Source organism: Oryza glaberrima, chromosome 10 (assembly GCF_000147395.1).
Source record: "Oryza glaberrima chromosome 10, OglaRS2, whole genome shotgun sequence".
NCBI classification, from domain to species: Eukaryota; Viridiplantae; Streptophyta; class Magnoliopsida; order Poales; family Poaceae; genus Oryza; species Oryza glaberrima.
Genome location: NC_068335.1, coordinates 20,474,550 through 20,493,989, shown reverse-complemented (window position 1 = coordinate 20,493,989; position 19,440 = coordinate 20,474,550). Strand labels below are relative to the sequence as shown.

General features: G+C 48.0%; 2 protein-coding genes and 1 pseudogene across 2 annotated transcripts; all 3 read right to left on the bottom strand.

The window, feature by feature from the left end:
* Window positions 1-1,006: 1,006 nt before the first annotated feature.
* On the bottom strand, window positions 1,007-3,613 carry LOC127752843 (protein STRICTOSIDINE SYNTHASE-LIKE 5-like). Its single transcript, XM_052278277.1, has 4 exons — window positions 3,111-3,613; window positions 2,255-2,562; window positions 2,046-2,178; window positions 1,007-1,949 (listed from the first exon to the last, which is right to left on the bottom strand). The coding sequence occupies exons 1-4, from the start codon at window positions 3,492-3,494 to the stop codon at window positions 1,665-1,667; spliced, it is 1,110 nt and encodes a 369-aa protein (XP_052134237.1). The 5' UTR covers window positions 3,495-3,613; the 3' UTR covers window positions 1,007-1,664.
* Window positions 3,614-5,284: 1,671 nt separating this feature from the next.
* On the bottom strand, window positions 5,285-8,088 carry LOC127753229 (chitinase 8-like; annotated as a pseudogene).
* An 8,895-nt stretch (window positions 8,089-16,983) lies between these two features.
* Window positions 16,984-18,805, bottom strand: LOC127753230 (chitinase 8). Its single transcript, XM_052278702.1, has 3 exons — window positions 18,470-18,805; window positions 18,269-18,380; window positions 16,984-17,517 (listed from the first exon to the last, which is right to left on the bottom strand). The coding sequence occupies exons 1-3, from the start codon at window positions 18,768-18,770 to the stop codon at window positions 17,145-17,147; spliced, it is 786 nt and encodes a 261-aa protein (XP_052134662.1). The 5' UTR covers window positions 18,771-18,805; the 3' UTR covers window positions 16,984-17,144.
* Window positions 18,806-19,440: the final 635 nt, after the last annotated feature.

Here is a 19,440-nt window from a genome sequence, read left to right as displayed (position 1 = left end):
GACCAATCTGGGAACTGAACCAGATCGATCTGACGCGAAGACGGAAAAAAAACGGGTGGCCGCCCCCGGGAGATCGTGAGAGGGGCAGCGGCAGCGGAAGCGTGAGAGGGGCGGCTCTAGGTCGCCCGCTCTGATACCATGTTGGATAGTATAGGAAGAGGAATACTGCGATTATTAGACACACTTGTATTGAGCCTCAGGGGGCCGGTATATATAGGAGTACATGGGGAGGAGATAAGGAAGGATTACAGATATGGAAGGAGTCCACACAAATCAATCCTATCCTAATATAACTCTAACTACCATATATTCTGACAATTACTGTACCAATCACCAAGAAATCGATCAAGAACAATCTGATTGACATATGCGATCTTGTTCTTGTTGGATTCAGAAGCAGAAGGCGGCGCTGGCGAGGCAGCTGAATCTGAAGCCGCGGCAGGTGGAGGTGTAGTTCCAGAACAGCTGAACAGGAGGGCGAGGACGAAGCTGCAGACGGACATGGATTGCGAGTTGCTCAAGCGCTGCTGCGAGACTCCCACTGACATGAAGTTGAAGCGGGGGCCGCCGCTCCCACCGCCGCCGCCGCTGCTCTGGTCCCCGCCCGCCGCCACTCCAGCCCGTGGTCCCCGCGCCCGGCCAAAGAGAAGAGAAGGGAGGAAGAGGAGAGGAAGAAGAAAGAGAGAGAGGATGACATGTGGGGCCCACACGTCAGTGGGCGCCACAATTTTTATGTGTGTGAATGACAAACGGGTCCCACGTATACGTTTTTAATTCAAATGCCACCTAAGCGCCACGTCAACCCCACAGACTAGGTCAACACCGTCACGTAAGCGAAATCGCCCTCCAAAACCACCGAGGGAGTCAAATTGCACCGGTTTCAATAGTTCGGCGGGTCGAGATATCCGGTTTTGCGGTTTAGGGTATGGATTAGATTCGGGTCACTTTTAACGGAGTCAAAATGGACTTATTCTATCTACGTAATATACAGGCCCAATTGCAATTAAGTTAAATAGTAAACTGACACAAACTCGAGTTCTGGACACAAAACAAGTCCATTACAAAGGCACAATGTTCAAAAAAAAAAATTACAAAGGCACAATTCACAAGGGTGGTTCAATTGCTTGCGTTCCCGAGACTGCTCATCTCTCTTATTCAGGTTTTGACTTTGTCCTGGGTAAGAAAAATAGCTTGTCTTATAGCAGGTACACTAGCAGGCTATAAGCCAGCTATAAATATATTTTAAAGAGATAAAGGAAGAGAGAGAAGAGCAGCGGACTACAGATCTGTAGCTAGCTGCAGCACGGGTTACAAGACACAATGTGTGTATGATAGGTGGGACCAGGTAGGTATTAATAGTATAGCAAGCAACTATCATATAAATTGGCTATTACATCGGTTATAGATGATTTGGAGCTGGTAGTGAGCTATACTATTAAACTTGCTCTTACAGTAGTAATTAACGGAGGGCTACTAACGAAAATCTAACGACGATGGTATTATTGAGACAAAAACGTTTGTATAATGATATTTTAAGAAAGTTGGATATTTCTTATATTGGAGTGTTTGTCGATGTCATTTTCTTGGAACGGAGGGGTAAGGCACAAATGACAAATCACCAGCAGAAGTCAGAGAACAAAGCGACCAAGGATGCACGGTCTCTCTCACTCCTGAGCCTTCTCAGCTGGCGATTTGGCGAGGTCGATCCTGCTGAGGTACGGTTTGGTCAGCGAGCCGTAGTAGAGGTAGTCGCCGACCTTGAGCCAGCCGGTGGTGAGGGCGAGTCCGGGGTCGCTGTACATCGACACGGGCTCTCCGGCGAGCGTCACGCTCATGGCGCCGGCGTTCTTCAGGTTGTGGGGCACCGCCACGACGAACCTGTCCACCATGTACACCAGCTTCCTCACGAACGGCGACCTCGTCAGCACGTCCCACTGCAGCGTCCTCCCCTGCAGCAATTCGGAGCAATTTCCATGGCGAAGATTACTGCTAAATGCGATGGCGAATTAACAAACAGAGATCGATGTGTCGTCAGATATGGTTACGGCGGAGATGGCGATCCAGTAGCGGCCCTCGCCGTCGTAGCGGATGTTGTCGGGGAAGCCCGGCAGGTCGCCGATGAACTTGTCGACGGTGCCGGCCTTGTCGCCGTTGATGTGGTATCTCGAGCACCTCCTCCTGCAATAGCGTCGTCGTCGTCAACAATGGCGTTTTTCTGTCACATCGACGCGTCAATGGCGTTTGATCTGCTTACATGACGGTCTCGCAGAAGACGAGGGAGTCCTGGTCCGGCGAGACGGCGACGCCGTTGGCGAAGTAGAGGCCGCGGGCGAGCACGGTGGTCCGCCGCGTCGACGGGTCGAAGCTCATCAGCCGCCCGTGGGGGCGCGCCTCGAGCACGTCCACCATGAACTCCGCGAGGCTGTGCTTGTGCGACGCGTCGGTGAAGTAGATGACGCCGTCGCCGGCGACGTCGACGCCGTCGGTCAGGGCGAACTTGACGCCCTCCGCCTCGTCGGTCAGCAGCTCCACCGCCTTGTCCGGGCTCACCTTCAGTAGCCCCTGCGACGAGCATATTATAACCATGTCATCTCCCAACTTCCATCCGAAAAATTTAATGCAAGATATAGACTTGATTGTTCCATGATACAACGATGTTCTTCCAAGGATTTTGTCTTTTTTTTCACTGAGATTATCACCAAAGATTGTGCTCTTTTGTCAAAAACCAATCACAGTGGCCGTGTGATGATATCAAGATTTGCTACTAGATCAGATGGCAATAATCTAGCTATAAACATATTTTAAAGAGATAAAAAGAAAGAGAAGAGTAACGGGCTACAGATATATAGTCAGTTACAGCACGGACTCTAATACGTAATGTGTGTATAATAAGTGGGACCAGGTATTAATAGTATAATAAACAACTATTATATAAATTGACTATTACATTGGTTATATATGATTTAGAGCTAGTAGTAGGCTATACTATTAAACTTGCTCTTAGCTATGATAGTATCATCAGGACAAGAAGCAAGAAAGCAATAATTTGAGGAAGAAGTGATGGAACAATCCAATGAAAGAGGAAACATGGTTTGGTCTAGTGTACTGACGATGTCGGCGTCGGCGACGACGAGGCCGGCGTCGGCGGTGAGGGCGACGCCGAGGGGGCGGCCGCCGGTGCGCGCCCAGTCCTCGACGTCCCCGGACGAGACGCTCACCCTGCGCACCCACCCATCGCCGCAGCCGGTGTACAGCCACCCGCCGGCGGCGTCGTAGGCCAGGTCCTCCGGCGCCGGGAGCCGCCCCTCCCCGACGCGCTCGCTCGCCGCCAGCGCGCGGGGCTCGTGCCGCGGCGCCGACACGGGGGCGCCGTACGAGTACTCGGGCGGCATCGGCGCCGGCGAGAACCCCTCGGGGCTGTACAGCGCGACGCCGGCGAGCACCACCAGCGCCGCCTTCACGCCGGCGAGCAGCAACGACAACGACGACGCCATGGCGCGCCGCGCAAGCGCGACGATCGATGCGTGCGCTTGGCTTGTTCGCAGTTATTTCTGCAAGCTGCTGCTCTGACGTCCAGGCACATGAAATCTTTGGCAATGACAAAGTGATCCTATTTGAGGACAAAATCGCATCTATGGCATGTAGTATGGTCGTATTCGTACTTGTGTAGATACGGCAGTACACCGACGAAGCAGACGTTTTTGGTTGAGGCTGTTTTCTTTGCTCCAACCCCGCTCCCTCGTATTTTGTGCGCACGTTTTTTAAACTACTAAATAATAGTGTGTTTTTTAAAAAAGTTTATATACGAAAATTACTTAAAAATCATATTAATCTTTTTTTAAAAAATAGCTAATATTTAATTAATCACATGTTAAACCCAGCTTCGTTTTACGTGCTAGGAAGTGAGGGTTGGTAACCTCACTCTCGAACACAGATATAGCTTGCCACGAGGCCATTTCTCTGGTATTTTTTTAGTACTTTCATCGAAAGTCCCATATTCTAGATGTGTAAAAAGATTGATATATGAGTTTTGAACGGTAGACGATGGATGATCAATATCTAGGGCTATTTTTTTAATGCTAGATAATATACTCATTGATAGCGATATGCTAACCCAATATTTCAAAGATACTCATGGAGATGGAGATAGATAATCTTTAAAAATGTATTCATTGAAATATATCGTGCGGTTTGTACTACATGTTGCGAGTTCCTCTGTGTTTCTAGAAAAATATTATTTTAATACATGGAAGTAACTCCTAAGGGAGTTGATATTTATACACAGAAGTTGGTGTCACATACTGCTGACATTGTACTACTGGACACAGTACACGTACAAGCTACCGGTCTAGAGTCAGCACCCCGTGAGAGTAGAAAAAAAACATATTGGACGGCGAGAGGTTTACAAAGTCGAGTGGATGTGGATCGATGAATGGCATGCGATGACAATGCCGGTACAGTCCAATTCGGACTGACTGCAACGTGTGCGCACTGGCCACTGGGACGTGTCGCCGCTCACTAGTCACTAGGCAAACGCACCGTTCGACGTCATCAGGATTGAGATTGACTAGCTCCATTCTTCCGCGCCATGGGCTGCAGAAACTGGGCCCAACTAAATACAGACCTAGTTACGCCTTATGGGCTGAACCGACGAGGATGCAGGCCCAACTAAATATGGCCTGGTTAGGCTTCATGTGCTCAACCGACGAGGATGGAGGCACAGCTACATATGGGCCTGGTTAGCCCTTATGGGCTCAAACCGACGAGGATGCAGGTACACTATCAGACTATAACCCAATTATAAACATATCTCAAGAAGATAAAATAGAAAAGAAAAAAACAGTGGGCTATATATTTGTATATAACAGGTGGGACCAAGTATGAATTATGTAGTACTCCATCCGTTTCATATTATAAAACTTTCTAACATTATTCATATTTATATAAATATTAATGAATCTAAACACATATATATGTCTAGATTCATTAACATATATATGAATGTGGATAATGCTAGAAAGTTTATATAATATGAAACGGAGGAAGTATATATTTATAGGTAATTATTGTATGAATTGGCTACTAAATTGACTATAAATGATTTGAAGCCACTAGTTGACTATACTATTAAACTTGCTCTTATCTCTACTTTCACAACTCACCACATTTGTTTTCCGCGTGCACGCTTTTCAAACTAATAACGGTGTGTTTTTTTAAAAAAAATTTCTATATAAATTTTACTTTAAAAATCATATTAATTCATTTTTCAAATTTATTTTTACTAATACTTAATTAATCATACGCCAAACGCTGCTTTGTTTTGCGTGCCAGGAGCACTCCCAAACACAGCCTTATTCATGTCGGAATACATCATATGCTAGCTAGTTCTTATTGGTAGTAGTAAGTTAATAACTGATCAAATGATCGGGCAATATGATAACAATCCGATCGATCATTCAACTAGGCTGGCTATCGAAGTCGCGCTGGTTGTAGCAGTCGAGGTTGCTGCCGGGGTCTGCGCCGAGCATGTCGCAGTAGCGCTTGTAGTAGCCGATGCGGTCGACGTTGGCGTCGTTCTGGCCGACGTCGCACTCGAAGCGGCCGTTGATGATGTTGGTGATGACGCCGTACCCCGGGACGCGGCCGGCGGCGGTGTCCGCCGCCGACGGCGTCCACCGGCCGAGGATGACGTCGTGGCTCGACGGCTTGTTGTACTGCCCCGTCATCCAGAACCAGATGGCCGTCTTGAAGGAGACCACGGCGTTGGTGGACACCAGGTCGGGTCGCCTACCAGGTCCAGCTCCAGCGCGTTCCCGGCTGCTTGGTAGTTCGATCGCCTGAAAAAAATAACACCATTTTGTCACGTCAGATTTGGGTCTCTGTTTTGTCATGTACGTATTTTACTGCATCTGTCATGTAGTTTATTTTTACCCATTCCACGCATACTAATAAAAAAATCTAACTTTTATCAAATCCCAATGAATTATTCTTCTTTTTATCTACTTTTGATGCATTTATTCTCCACTTTCACAAGCTCTGATACGAAGATTGTGCAAAAATAAACTTTAGTCCCTATCACATCGGATGTTTGGACATTAATTTGAAGTATTAAACATAGACTAATAATAAAACTAATTGCATAAATTAGAGCTAATTCGTGAGATGAATTTTTTAGCATAATTAATCCATAATTAGCAAATGTTTACTGTAGCATCAGATAGGTTAATCATGGATTAATTAGGCTCAATACATTCGTCTCGCGAATTAATTAGTCTAGGGTTATGGAATGTGTTTTGTAATAAGTCTATATTTAATACTTTAAATTAGCGTTCAAATATCTGATATGACAGGGACTAGAAAATTTTAGCCCCATCCAAACAACCCCCCCTAAAGTTTGGGACAAATGGGAGAGAGAGAAAAACAATTTTATTCTAGGACCAAGTGATAACTTACTAAGATAATAATATTGGAAAAAAATTGACTATGGCTAACTTTCAAATAATTAAATTGCGTAGAAATTACACGATTATATCTGATTAACATATATTCATGAATAGTTCCTCCAACCTAAAAATAAATCGTTTTATAACACGTTTTATTCTAGGACCAAGTGAGAACCTACTAAGATAATGATATTGGGAAAAAAATTGACTATCGCTAACCTTCAAATAATTAAATTTCGATTATATCTGATTAACCTATATTCGTGCATAGTTCCTCCAACCTAAAAATAAATTGTTTTAGAACACGTTCAGTCAACGACGCGATTTAACTTTGACCATAATTAATAACATTTAAGTTATATATTTAAATATTTAAACTCAGAACCTTAATTAAGTTGCTAGTTAAGTCATTGTAACCATTAGACTACATGTTTTTTTTTAATATAGCTTACGTGACTTTCATAATTTATGCTATAAGGGTAGTATACTGCTAAGGAAGTGGCAAAATTTAAGAACATATAAGTATGAATTATGAAGAAGCTGTAGCCGACAGATAGGATTGTTGGACCACGAAGAAAAGGATAAGAACTAAAGTAAACTTGTGATGCGAAAGAGAAACCTTATTTGACCAGGTCGAAATTGGTTTATTTTTGTGGCTCCTACTCCAGTACTTTTCAAGATGATGTCTTTCTTTATGTTTTGGATATGAGAGAATTGTTTAATTTACTTCTCTCTATCGGAGCAGTGGAAAAAAAATTTCACGAACACGTAAAAGGATTACACGTCAATATATTAGAAGAAAATAACAGAGTTTGGTTACACAACATAAACGGTCAGAAGGCCGTTGCCAAGAGTAAAAAAAAAAAGCAGTGGAAAATTATTTATGTACTTAATTAGATTATATTTTTTTTATGTTTTGGATATGAGACAGTCGTTTAATTTACTTCTCTCTATTGGAGCAATGGAAAAATTATTTCTGCAATTAATTATAGTTACCCTGTCAATTGAATTGGGCCACGCCCATAGTAGGGTGGAGACGTCGCCTTGTTTATCTCCTCCTTGAAGCAGTAACCCCACTGGAACTGGTCAGAACTACCCCTCGTTCCACCTGAATTAATTTACCACGGTTAATACTCAGATCAAGATGGTAAAAAAATGGCGGTAAGATTAATCTGCACACTGTAATTAATAATGTACCGGTGGTCTCGTGGGAGGTCTGGCCGAAGAAGGCGGCGAGCTCCCGGCGGATGAGCTCGGCGCTGCCGCCGGAGGTGCCGAACGCCAGGAAGGAGTTAGCGGCGGCGATGAAGGCGTCGTACGTGTAGAAGCCCCTCGCCGGGCACAGCGAGTTGTCGCGGTTGGGCAGCATGCTGTTGAACACCGCCTCCGTGATGACCGACCCGACGCCCTGCGCTGCCGCGCCGCTCGCCGCCACGGCGAGCAGCACCGCCACCGCGCAAGCTGCAAGCTGAACAAACCTCCTCGTCGTCGTCGTCGTCGTCGTCGTCATGTCGCCGCTTCACTTGCAGTTGCCAGCTTAGCTAGCTAGCGAGCATTGCAGAGGTATATATAGCTTCTTCGGAGCTTATTAAGCTATGAATCGCCTGAATGTGGTCAAACTACGCATACACTTCGACTCGTCGTCATTTGGCGCGTGAACCGCGCAGCGATGGATCAACCGCACGATCATATCAAATAGTAGATATAATCGGCATAAAACATCTCTCACAAAGTCACCGAGTCAAAGAAAAAGGACGACGGATCGCTGTCGTATGAGTTGTCGTGCACACAAGGTAAAGGTTAATTGACAGGACAGGAAATTGTTTCCATGGCGTTTTGGCGTTTGCTCGTGAGTTTCCATGGAGTATTTTGGACGGCTAGGGGTTCTCAAAGTCGAGTGGATGAATGGCATGCGATGACAATGCCGGCACAGTCCAATTCGGACTGACTGGAACGTGTGCGCACTGGGACTAGGCACTAGGGTGAAAATCCGTTCCAAATAAGGATATGGTAAAAATTTTTAGCTATATGATAAATATGAAAGTGAATACAGATGAGGATATGGTATTGGTAATATTCGACGGATACTATCGAAGGGTGAACTCCTCGAGCGGGGGACCGTGAGACCTCTCCTTTATTAGTTCGGCCGGGGGCAGCGGGTGAAAGTTGAGGAGTCGAAAGGATTGGGAGAAATCAAGGGGGTCGGGCCCTCTCGATGAAGATGAGGCACTAGGGAGTTATCCAAGTTCGGGCCGCTAAGTAGCGTAATACCCTATCCCTGTGTATGATGATTTTTCTGAGCTTACAAAGTTTCTGAATCTCTGGTGTACAAGCTAGGACAAAGCCTCCCACCTTTCGATCCCCCTCCTCACTGGACACGGACCTCCTTTTATACTCCGAGGGGTTTCCACATACACTGGGAGTGTCACCTAGTGAAGAGGGAAAATATTCTCTACATTAAATGCGTGCCTCGTGCCTTAACCCGGAAGTCGTCTGCACGTCGGCTGCTGTGCAAGGCCCATCAAATCATGCCGGCTGACGTAGGCCGACACGGGGAGGACCCCCGTCATGATGTGCTCGCTCTGCCTACACCAAATGCGGTTAGGTGAGCGCTGAGGAGCATCCACCAAGCCTCACTTGCATGACGGCCACGCCGTGACCACCAAGAGGGGTCGGGGGCAGTCCGACCCCTCGGGTTCGAAAGGGGCGGCTGCCACCCATCCATGGCCCGACCCCCTAGGGGGAAGGTGCCACATGGACGCTGAGGGCAGTCTCTCCCCTTTAACCTTGGTACCTCCGGGTGCATATCACCGACAGATACGGATTATCCGCTATTTTAAGTGGATTATCCAATAAACATTTTGGCGGATAATCTAAATTTCACAGCCCATATATGTCACACCCCAATCTGGCACCGCCGTACAACGGCACCTGACAGGAGCGTGTCGTAGGAAAACGGCGTGAACCGCGTCCTACGAAACCGCGATCTCAGTACCAGTCCCAGGACATAGCGCTGGTACCCACGGTGACAAATATGAATCATTGCAAATCCTTATAATTAATAGAGGACTTATTTACCTTAACTTAGGTTGCAGCTCAGACAGCCCGAGAATGCAACCGGCGACACGGACGAGGCAAACACCAACAACAGCAGCAGCAGCGGAACCAACCAACGGACTAACACCCAACGCCACAGGCAACGGCAGGGAACTAGGACGAAACCCTAATCTTCACTTCACTTCAACTTCATCTTCGGAGCTGGCAGAACTATATTTATATAGAGAGCAAGGGTGAGTACTTACGTACTCAGCAAGCCAGGGGAACTTAGGTGGTTAATACAAGCTTTAAGGGAAGGCTGTTTATTTAGCAATCAGTTTTGTTTTCAAGGTTTTCAACAATCTAAGTGTGTGCTTTCCACAACCAGAGCGAGACAAAGTCTCAGCTCGGTCGGGGTGAGAAGTAACAAATTTATTTATCAAGATTTGCACAACTCCAAGAGTTGGCTTCAAATCTAGTTTTCCCAAACCAAACCAATTTTCCAAACTTCCCGATAATAGTGGTCCCCAAACGACCAATCACTTCCAGGGACTCCCGGTCCCACTGTTCCCCGGACAGCTAAATGCTTCCCAAGCATTAGGTTTCCCAAACCTTAACACCTTTTCATAAAACAGGGTAAAACAAAAACTACGCTAAGGAATCACCTCACATCCGCCCATGACCGTGGGCACGGCTGTTCGAACAGTTTAATAACCTCTGCAGAGGGGGTACACTTTACCCACACGATGTTACTAACCTGGGTCACCCAGCCCGTGCAGAACAGCCACGTCTGGCGACTTTGAGGCTTTCACGACAAGGCATTTCCAAAGCCGACACAGGGTTGCCATATGCCAACGAGAGGGGTCCCAGACCAACAACAGGTTAGGTCCCAGACCATACTGTGCTAGGAAGCCCGAGGGTTCTCCCCGACACCACCCCGTTGAATCCACATGTCTCTTGGCATCATGGTTCCCCTGATTAGCTAATTACTCAGTTAGGGGCGTCCCATTACACCCATGTGGTCGCACTGTTATATGCTCGGATGTAATTCCGAAGGAATCGGTCCTTAAATGCGACCGCACAAGTATTCCACCCAGGAATGGCCTTGTGTCGCGAGTTTCATTTTTAAAACTCATTTTCTTTCACAAGGCACCGACCCAGGCGTCAAGTTTTCCAAAGATTTTGTAAACCAAGTGTTACCCAAGAAGTTACTTAAATTTTAAGTTTGAAGGCGACCGTCGATACTCGCACAGAGTGCACGAATTATCGAGGCGCAACTAGATGGTTACAAGGGAACATGATATAACAATTAATAATAGAAGGATCAGATGCAACAAGTTAGGTAGGCCCACCGGTTTGCCTTGCAGACGGGGCAAACAGATTAAGTGCAATCCTATCAATGCATAATATTTTGCAAGCAATATAATTAAGTTCAAATATAGGCTCAATATGTTCAAAGGTGGCTTGCCTTGCTCAGGGTCTTCACGAAGCTTCACAAATCTTCGAGAAATCCGCTTGAAGAAAAATATCCGATAATCGCAACTAGGCGCAAACAATCAAAAACCTAAGCAAAGACCAAATAAAATGTCCTATTTAGGCTAATTAATAGTGCTATTAGATAGATCACAATTCAATGGAATTACTGGAAGTGGAACGGAGGCAATCGGAAGAACAGATCGAGGGATATGAATTTTGGAAGTTTAAATGAATTTTTCTGGACTAGGAGATGATTTGTCGGAATTTTCTAGAATACGAGAAATGGTTTATGGAATTTATAGAAATAATATTCTCAAGAATATTATTGACATCCACTGACATACGGGCTCGAGGGGACGAATTATTGGAATCTCCGGATTAAGAGGATGGGTTTATGGAATTTGGAATATAGGAAATGATTTATTGAATTTCTAGAAAAGAGAAATATGTGTGGAGTATTGAAAAAAGATATTCCCAAGAATATCTTTGACTCATTGACACGTGGGGCCAACAAGAAGGTGAGAGAGAGAGGAGCAATTGGAGGGAGTAATTGTGGACTTTTAGCTCTTGGGTGATGGACACTGGGCTTGGACGAAGGGAGTGTATGTGGACTTTGTTTGTCTTACTTATCAGGCCGAGGAGGAGGGTGGCTACTGGGCCAAGCCCAAGAGCAAGAGAGAGGGAGCGGCTGCTGACTGGGCATCGGCTGACCTGCTCAAGCAGGGCCGACGGCTGAGGTGGCGCCAACGTGGACGTCAGGTCGGATAGGGAAGGGAGAGGAGGCCGGGCGGCTCATCGAACGGCTCACGGCGCGCGGCGGGATCCGGCGAACAGCGGCAAGCCGGAGGGGCGGCTAGCACTGGCGACAGGAGGAGGAGAAAGGGAACTCATTCCACGGCACGGATCGGGAAGACAACGCGCGAGGAAGGCCGGTGGCGGCGGCCAATCTCGCCGGCACGCCGACGTGGCCACGCGCGAGAAGAGCGAAGGGCGCGCAGGATCGGGCTTAGCCGAACCGGTATGGGGTTGTGACGCGCACGCGGTGACGCGGGACCCGATGGTCACTGGCGACGCACGCGCGCTGGCGTTATGCGGCGACGGAAGGGACGACACGGCGCGGAGGCAAAGGAGATGGCCGGCGGCCTAAGGACAGTCAGGGGGAGCTCAAGGAGATCCCCGGGAGCGTGGCGGCGAGAGGAATCGGCGCGAGAGGTGCCGACAGCGGTGGATTGCGGCGGCGGCAATCACCGGCGAGCAAAAAGGGGAAAACACAACGAGACGACGAGGATTCGATTCAAAGGGGTGGGAGCATCTCCGGGGCTCAATGAATCCGTTTCCGGTATCGGATGGGGCGGAGAAGCACTGAGGAGGGCCGGCGACGAGCAGCGGCCTCCGGGAGCGGACGGTAATGGCGGTGAGGCCATGCCGGGCGACGGCGGTGCTAGGGAATGGTTTGGGGAGGTCCTAGGGAGCTCAAGGACGGTGTTGGCGAGGGTGGTCGACGAGCTGGGGCCCGATGACGGCGCGCGACTGCGCGCGGCGGCGGAAACAGAGCAACGGCGAGGCGCGCGGCGCATCGTGCGGCAGGCTATGGCATGCGGCGGCGGGCGCGGCATAGCGAGCGGTAGGAGGAAAGGGTTCGGCGGGGAGCTCACCGACGAGAGGAAACGGCGTCGGCGGATCGGAGGGAGTCATGGCGAGGTGGTCGCGACGGTAGGATGGCGCGGCACCGAGTGGGCGCGGCCGGGGAGGAAGAGAGGAGAGGTGGCGCCCGGAGCTCCTCGTCACGCGCCCACGCACGCACCGGTTCCTCCGGTGCTCGGCGGCGGACGGCGACAACGAGATCGGGTCGAGCGGTAACAGGGCGGCGACGGTTGTTCGGCTGCAATGGCGTGGTGGGGGGTTTTATAGGCGCGGGATGTGGAGCTTCGAGGGGATGGAACCGAGCACGGGCGATCAAGGAGAGGCGGTGGCGGACTCGCGGTCAAGCTGTGACAGAGGCGATCACGGGTGGCAAAGGAGGTGACAGTGGCGCCGGTCGGGGAAAAAGCAAAAAGGGGGAGGGAGAAAGGAGCTCGGCTCCTTGCCGATTTTGGGTGAGCTGAGGGAGGAGAGAGTGCTTGGGAGAGAGAGGCGCTGCCTCCGCGTCTTGGGCACACGCGCGCTGCGGCGCAGAGGTAGGGGCGGCGGCAGAGTGGGCGCGGGCGGCTGCGCGGCGCAGGCGGGCCAGGGCGGACGGCGACCGAGGACGATCGGCCACCACGGCAGGAGCGCGCGCGGGAACGAGCGAAGGCGGTGGAGGTTTGAGCGATGCCGGCGGGAAATCGACGTTGACGCGTGAGAGAGAGAAAGCATCAAGAGAGAGAAAGAACGAGAGAGCGAGAGAGCTCTCTCTCGGCTCGGCTCGGCGCGTGCAACGCACGTGCGAGGCTGAGGGAGGAGATGGGCCAAGGAAGGAAGAATCGGCCCAACGACCAAGGGGGAGGCAAATAGACTTTTGCAGAGAGATGATTTGGAAGGGATTTGGATTTGGAATTGAATTTCGAATTTGATTACTTGGACTCAGGGAAACAGGGAGGAGTCAAGGAATGGATTCAAGGTGGACTCGGATATTTGTGGAATCGGGACAAGTATTTGGTGAGGATTCAAAGGAGGCGATTGAATTTCAGGATTTGATTTCGGAAACTTGAATCGGGATTGGAAACTTGAGGTGGAGGATTTTGATAGCGATGAGAGGGAACAACGATGGAGATTGAATTGAGATCCATGGCACGACTTAGACTCTCACTCAAAGAACGAAATTTTTGCATATAGGATTTTGCCTAATTAGTTTTTAACGTCACGTGAAAAGCGGAGCGTAACAATATAACACTCAATTTGGCCCATTAGGCGTGAGCAGTTTTATCATGTAAAAATCCAGCCCATCCAGGTACAGCCTATATCCATTGATCTAAAACATGTATCCTCCTAATTCCAAATATATATGCTGAGTACTCCTAAGCCCCTAACTAAAACATGTTGTATGTATTGTTAAATTTCAGCTTTGTTTTCACAAAGCCACAGTTGGTTAATGGCTCATATTGGTTGGATTTTAATTAATTGTCCATCACTCATCAAGACACCTAAAATGGCACCAAGCAAAAGAGCTAGATCCATTGCTGCTGTTGAAAATAATATGGATGAATAAATGTTGTATATCGATTGCATATACATGTCATATCCAATTAATTTTTATTCGTTTCCGAGCCGAGTTCTCACCAGCTCCGCACCATTTCCGATATCCCAAACAATTCGCTCCACATCTGTATCCGTATGTTATCTACACCGGCTCTAAATCTGCTTAAAAAATATAGTATAAAATATGATATGACTACTATCCATCCGAATACGATCCGTTTTTACCACTAATAGTCACTAGGCAAACGCACCGTTCGACGTCATCAGGATTAACTGGGATGCAGAAACTGCGCCCAACTAAATACGGGCCTGGTTAGGCCTTATGGGCTCAACCAACGAGGATGCAGGCCCAAGTAAACATGGGCTGAGCCCAACCCGAGAAATGCCTAGACGCAACACGGCCTCTCCTCTTAAAATACTACACGTCAAAGTCGACGCCGACGTGGGGAGAGGCTTTATACGCACCGTCCGATCAAATCTGCCGGCACCATGGAACGGTTGGATCGGTAGTCGTCCGTCCTCATGTCATCAAGTGTTTGTTCTCTAAGAGCATCTCCAACAGCTACCTAAAAAACATGCTCCAACAGCCTCTTCAACTTACCGGTCAAGCTATTTGGCTAGCCAAACCATCCTCCTCATTGGCTATATTTGGCCACTCTATTTGGCTAGCCAATGGTGGACCCCACATAGCCAATCTCCTCCACCCCCTCCCTCTCTCTCTCTCGCATCCATCTCTTTCCCACCTAATTTCGACGGCGAGCTTGAGCACAACGCGAGGAGGCTCGGGGAGGAGCACTGCTACGATGCGGCGACGACGACGCCTGCCACGATGACGGCCTCGCCGCGACAATGGCACCCGTAGCCCTAAAGGATGGTGGACAACGACGAGACTGCCATCCGTGCGCGCATCCTCTCCTATGCGAGCGGCGGCGGCGGACTGCAGCCAGCGGAGGCGGTGCTGCAGCCGCCGTCCTACACCTGCCGCTTCCGTCGGCCTACACCTGCCGCTTCCGCCACCGCCTCCGCTCACGGCAGCCCGCGGCCTCAACTCGCCATAGCCGCCGCCTCCGCTTGCCTCAGTCGCCGGCCTCCGCTCGCCACCGCCCACCGCCTCCGCTCGCCGCGGCCCGCCAGCTTTGCGTCGCCTCATCTCACTGTAGTCCGCCGCCGCTCACTGCAGCTCGTTGCTTCGCACGCCCGCGGCGTGCCGTCCGCCGTCGCCGCATCGAAGGAGAGGGTGTGGGGAGGAGGCTGTAGTCCAGGAGGAGGAAGGGAGATGTGAGTGGGGAAAATGGGGTGGAAGAGGAGGAAGAAGGGTAGTAGAGTGTTTGGTTTAGTCACACATTGGTAATTGATGGTGGGGGAGCACGACTTAAAAGGTGGAGGCGGTCCTCACCTATCAGATTAGTCTTTTGGTTGTGTAGGCCTAGGACCTAAAATTGTGGCTCCGGTTGGGCCTATGGTGAAGCAGGTCCAATGTGACCTGGGTGGCCCACGGTTGGTGGGCCGGGTTGCGCACTCTAACAAGTGGCATCAGAGCTTAAGGTTTGGAATTCAGAACAATTTCCATGGGTCACATGGTGGGGAGGCCAGGTAACAAGTCTTCGGGGTCACATGGGTTGCATCGGTAATTGATAGTGGGGGAACATGACTTAAAACTCACCAATCAGACTAGTCTTTTGGGTTGTGTAGGCCCAGGACCTAAAGTTTTGGCTCCGGTTGGGCCTGTGGTGAAGCGGGCCCAATGTGACCTGGGTGGCCCACGATTGGTGGGCTGGGCTGCGCACTCTAACACAGAGAGGGTAGATAGAGAAGCTGTTGGAGCAAGCAACGACTTTGACTTGCTAAATCAAATGGATAGCTTGCTATAAAGATGTTTGGAGAGTCTATTTTAGAGAGGCGGTTAAGTCAATGAGCCAATTTCCTCGCACCTGCTCCATCTCCGAGGAAGCAAAGCAAAGCGCAACTAGACAATTCATTTTGATGTTTGGAGAGTCTATTTTAGAGAGACTGTTAGAGATGCTCTAAGTCAATGAGCCAATTTCCTCGCACCTGCTCCATCTCCGAGGAAGCAAAGCAAAGCGCAACTAGACAATTCATTTTTTTAAAAAAAGCACGTATATAAAACTATTTACATAAATATTATGATAGTATGGAATTATTAGATATATATTAAACTATTATGACAGTATAAGGCCAGTCCCAACCCAAGACATTAGACATAGTTTTCATAAACTCCACATCATCAAGAAACTAGTACCAGACACTACTATTTCAATACAAACACTATTGTTCCATATACTTAAATTTAATGCTATTTATCTTACATGATTTCTTGGATGTTGTGTAGAAATCATGTCTCATGTAAGACCTGGTTTCTTTCTCTTTCTTCATTTATTTATTTGCCACATCATCTTTCATTCTAGGTGGCACCTTATTTAATGCTATGGGCATCATCTTAGTCATTGGGTTGAGACTGGCTTAAAAAAACTATTATGATATTAAGGGTGTGTTTAGATCTAGGGGTGTAAAGTTTTGACGTGTCATATTGGATATCATATAGGGTGTCACATGGGGTGTTCGGGCATTATTAAAAACTAATTACAGAATTTTTCAGTAAACCGCGAGATAAATTTATTAAGCCTAATTAATCCGTTATTAGCAAATGTTTACTGTAGAACCACACTATCAAATCATGGAGCAATTAGGCTCAAAGATTCGTCCCGCAAATTAGTTGTAATCTGTACAATTAGTTATTTTGTAGTATATATTTAATACTCCATGCATGTGTTCAAACGTTCCATGTGATATGGTGTAAATTTTTGGGGTGAGATCAGTATCGTCGTACCTGTAGCAGTTAAAGCAATTGATATTTGCCTTTATTTGATTAAAGACCTTTATTCATGTTGGGATACTACATCACTACATGCCAGTTTTTATTGGTAGTACTAACTGATCGAACGATCATGCAATAGGATAACAATCCGATGGATCGATCGATCACTCAGCTAGCTAGCTGGCGAAGTTGCGCTGGTTGTAGCAGTCGAGGTTGCTGCCGTAGCCTGCGCCGAGCATGTCGCAGTAGCGCTTGTAGTAGCCGATGCGGTCGACGTTGGCGTCGTTCTGGCCGACGCCGCACTCGATGCCGCCGTTGATGATGTTGGTGATGACGCCATACCCGGGGACGCGGCCGGCGGCGGTGTCCGCCGCCGACGGCGTCCACCGGCCGAGGATGACGTCGTGGCACGACGGCTTGTTCCCCTGCGCCGTCATCCAGAACCAGATGGCCGTCTTGAAGGAGACCACGGCGTCGGTGGACACCAGGTCTGGGTTGCCCACCAGGTCCAGCCCCAGCGCGTTCCCGGCTGCTTGGTAGTTCGATTGCCTAAAAAAAAAACCATTTTATCATATCAGATTTGGGTCTCTATTTCGTTAGGGTAGGAATTTTACTACTTTCATCCTAAAATAAGTTTATTTTCTACCCATCCAACACGAACCAATATAAAAAAACCCTAACTTCATCAAATGCTAATATAATTATTTCTTCTTTTAGCTACTTTTTGATGTAGACTCAGAGGAAGTATACTGCTAATTAAAGAAGTGGCTAAGTTTAAGAAGAGATGGCATCTGATGATACTCCCTCCAGGTTGATAATACTTATCGTTTTGAATAAGGACACGGTCTTAAAAAAAAATAGCTTTGACAACTATTTTCTATTAAATATATATAGAAATATCAACAAATATATGATTTTATTGAAGTACTTTTTAAGAATAATCTACACATATGGTTTTTTATATTTTTAAGACAAATATTTTAGAAATTATTTATAATTAAAGCTTTTAAAATTTGATTTACCTTTATTTAAAACGACTAATATTACCAGTCCGGAGGGAGTAAGTACGGTGAAGAAGGTACAGGCAACAGATAGGATTGTTGTACCATGAAGAAAAAGATGTAAGAGCTAAAGTAAACTTGCGACCAGGTCGAAATTGGTTTACTTTTGTGGCTCCTACTCCAGTACTTTTCAAGATGATATCTTTCTTTTTTATGTTTTGGATATGACATAGTTGTTTAATTTACTTCTCTCTATTGGAGCAGTGGAAAAAAATATTTCTGCAGTTAATTATAGTTACCCTGTCAATTGAATTGGGCCACGTCCATAGTAGGGTGGAGAAGTCGCCTTGTTTATCTCCTCCTTGAAGCAGTAACCCCACTGGAACTGGTCAGAACTACCCCTCGTTCCACCTGAATTAATTTACCACGGTTAATACTCAGATCAAGATGGTAAAAAAATGGCGGTAAGATTAATCTGCACACTGTAATTAATAATGTACCGGTGGTCTCGTGGGAGGTCTGGCCGAAGAAGGCGGCGAGCTCCCGGCGGATGAGCTCGGCGCTGCCGCCGGAGGTGCCGAACGCCGGGAAGGAGTTGGCGGCGGCGATGAAGGCGTCGTACGTGTAGAAGCCCCTCGCCGGGCACAGCGAGTTGTCGCGGTTGGGCAGCATGCTGTTGAACACCGCCTGCGTGATGACCGACCCGACGCCCTGCGCCGCCGCGCCACTCGCCGCCACGGCGAGCAGCGCCGCCGCCGCGCACGCGGCAAGCTGAACAAACCTCGTCGTCGTCGTTGTCATGTCGCCGCTTCACTTGCAGTTGCTTAGCTAAGCTAGCGAGCATTGCAGCGGTATATATAGCTAATAGCTTCTCCAGTGAGCTACGCATGTGGTCAAACTACGCATACATTTCCACTCGTCATTTGGCGCGTGAACCGCGCGGCGATGGATCAACCGCAGGATTAGTAAGTACTTTAGTAGATAAAATCGGCATAAAACATCTCTCACAAAGTCATCGAGTCAAAGAAAAAGGACGATGGATCACTGTCAGATGAGTTGTCGTGCACACAAGTTCATTGACAGGAGAGGAAATTGTTGATTTGTTTCCGTGGCGTTTTGGCGTTTGCACATGAGTTTTCAAAATTTCCATCGTTTCTGTGGATGGTAGTAAGCGAGGCATGGAATTTCCAGGAAGGCAGAGGAATGCGCCGCTCCAGCCAAGCAGGGGAGATGGGCAGATGGCATTGGCAGCCGGTTGTGGTAAATTGGGTCAGATTTGCACAGCGACGGTGAGACCCGTTCGTTCAGACACAACCACATTGAAAACCAGCATTAGATCAAACCCAATTGGCATTATTTAATTGGGCCTCCAGCCTACTAAGTACTATGGTCTTCGGCCTTTTAATTCTTAGTAGACAGAGACCTGGTCCATTGCAGCCATTTGATTTCAGGTTTTAGAATATACTACTTC

Bases quoted from the DNA above. Each gene is read 5' to 3' on its own strand.
- LOC127752843 (XM_052278277.1), bottom strand. From the start codon at position 3,494: ATGGCGTCGTCGTTGTCGTTGCTGCTCGCCGGCGTGAAGGCGGCGCTG. The intron at 2,179-2,254 runs GTAAGCAGATCA...ACGCTATTGCAG, and splicing joins GTCTTCTGCGAGACCGTCAT to GAGGAGGTGCTCGAGATACC. The intron at 1,950-2,045 runs GTAACCATATCT...GAATTGCTGCAG, and splicing joins ACTGGATCGCCATCTCCGCC to GGGAGGACGCTGCAGTGGGA.
- LOC127753230 (XM_052278702.1), bottom strand. From the start codon at position 18,770: ATGACAACGACGACGACGAGGTTTGTTCAGCTTGCCGCGTGCGCGGCG. The intron at 18,381-18,469 runs GTACATTATTAA...AAATTAATTCAG, and splicing joins GACCTCCCACGAGACCACCG to GTGGAACGAGGGGTAGTTCT. The intron at 17,518-18,268 runs GTAACTATAATT...TTTTTTTTTTAG, and splicing joins GGCCCAATTCAATTGACAGG to GCAATCGAACTACCAAGCAG.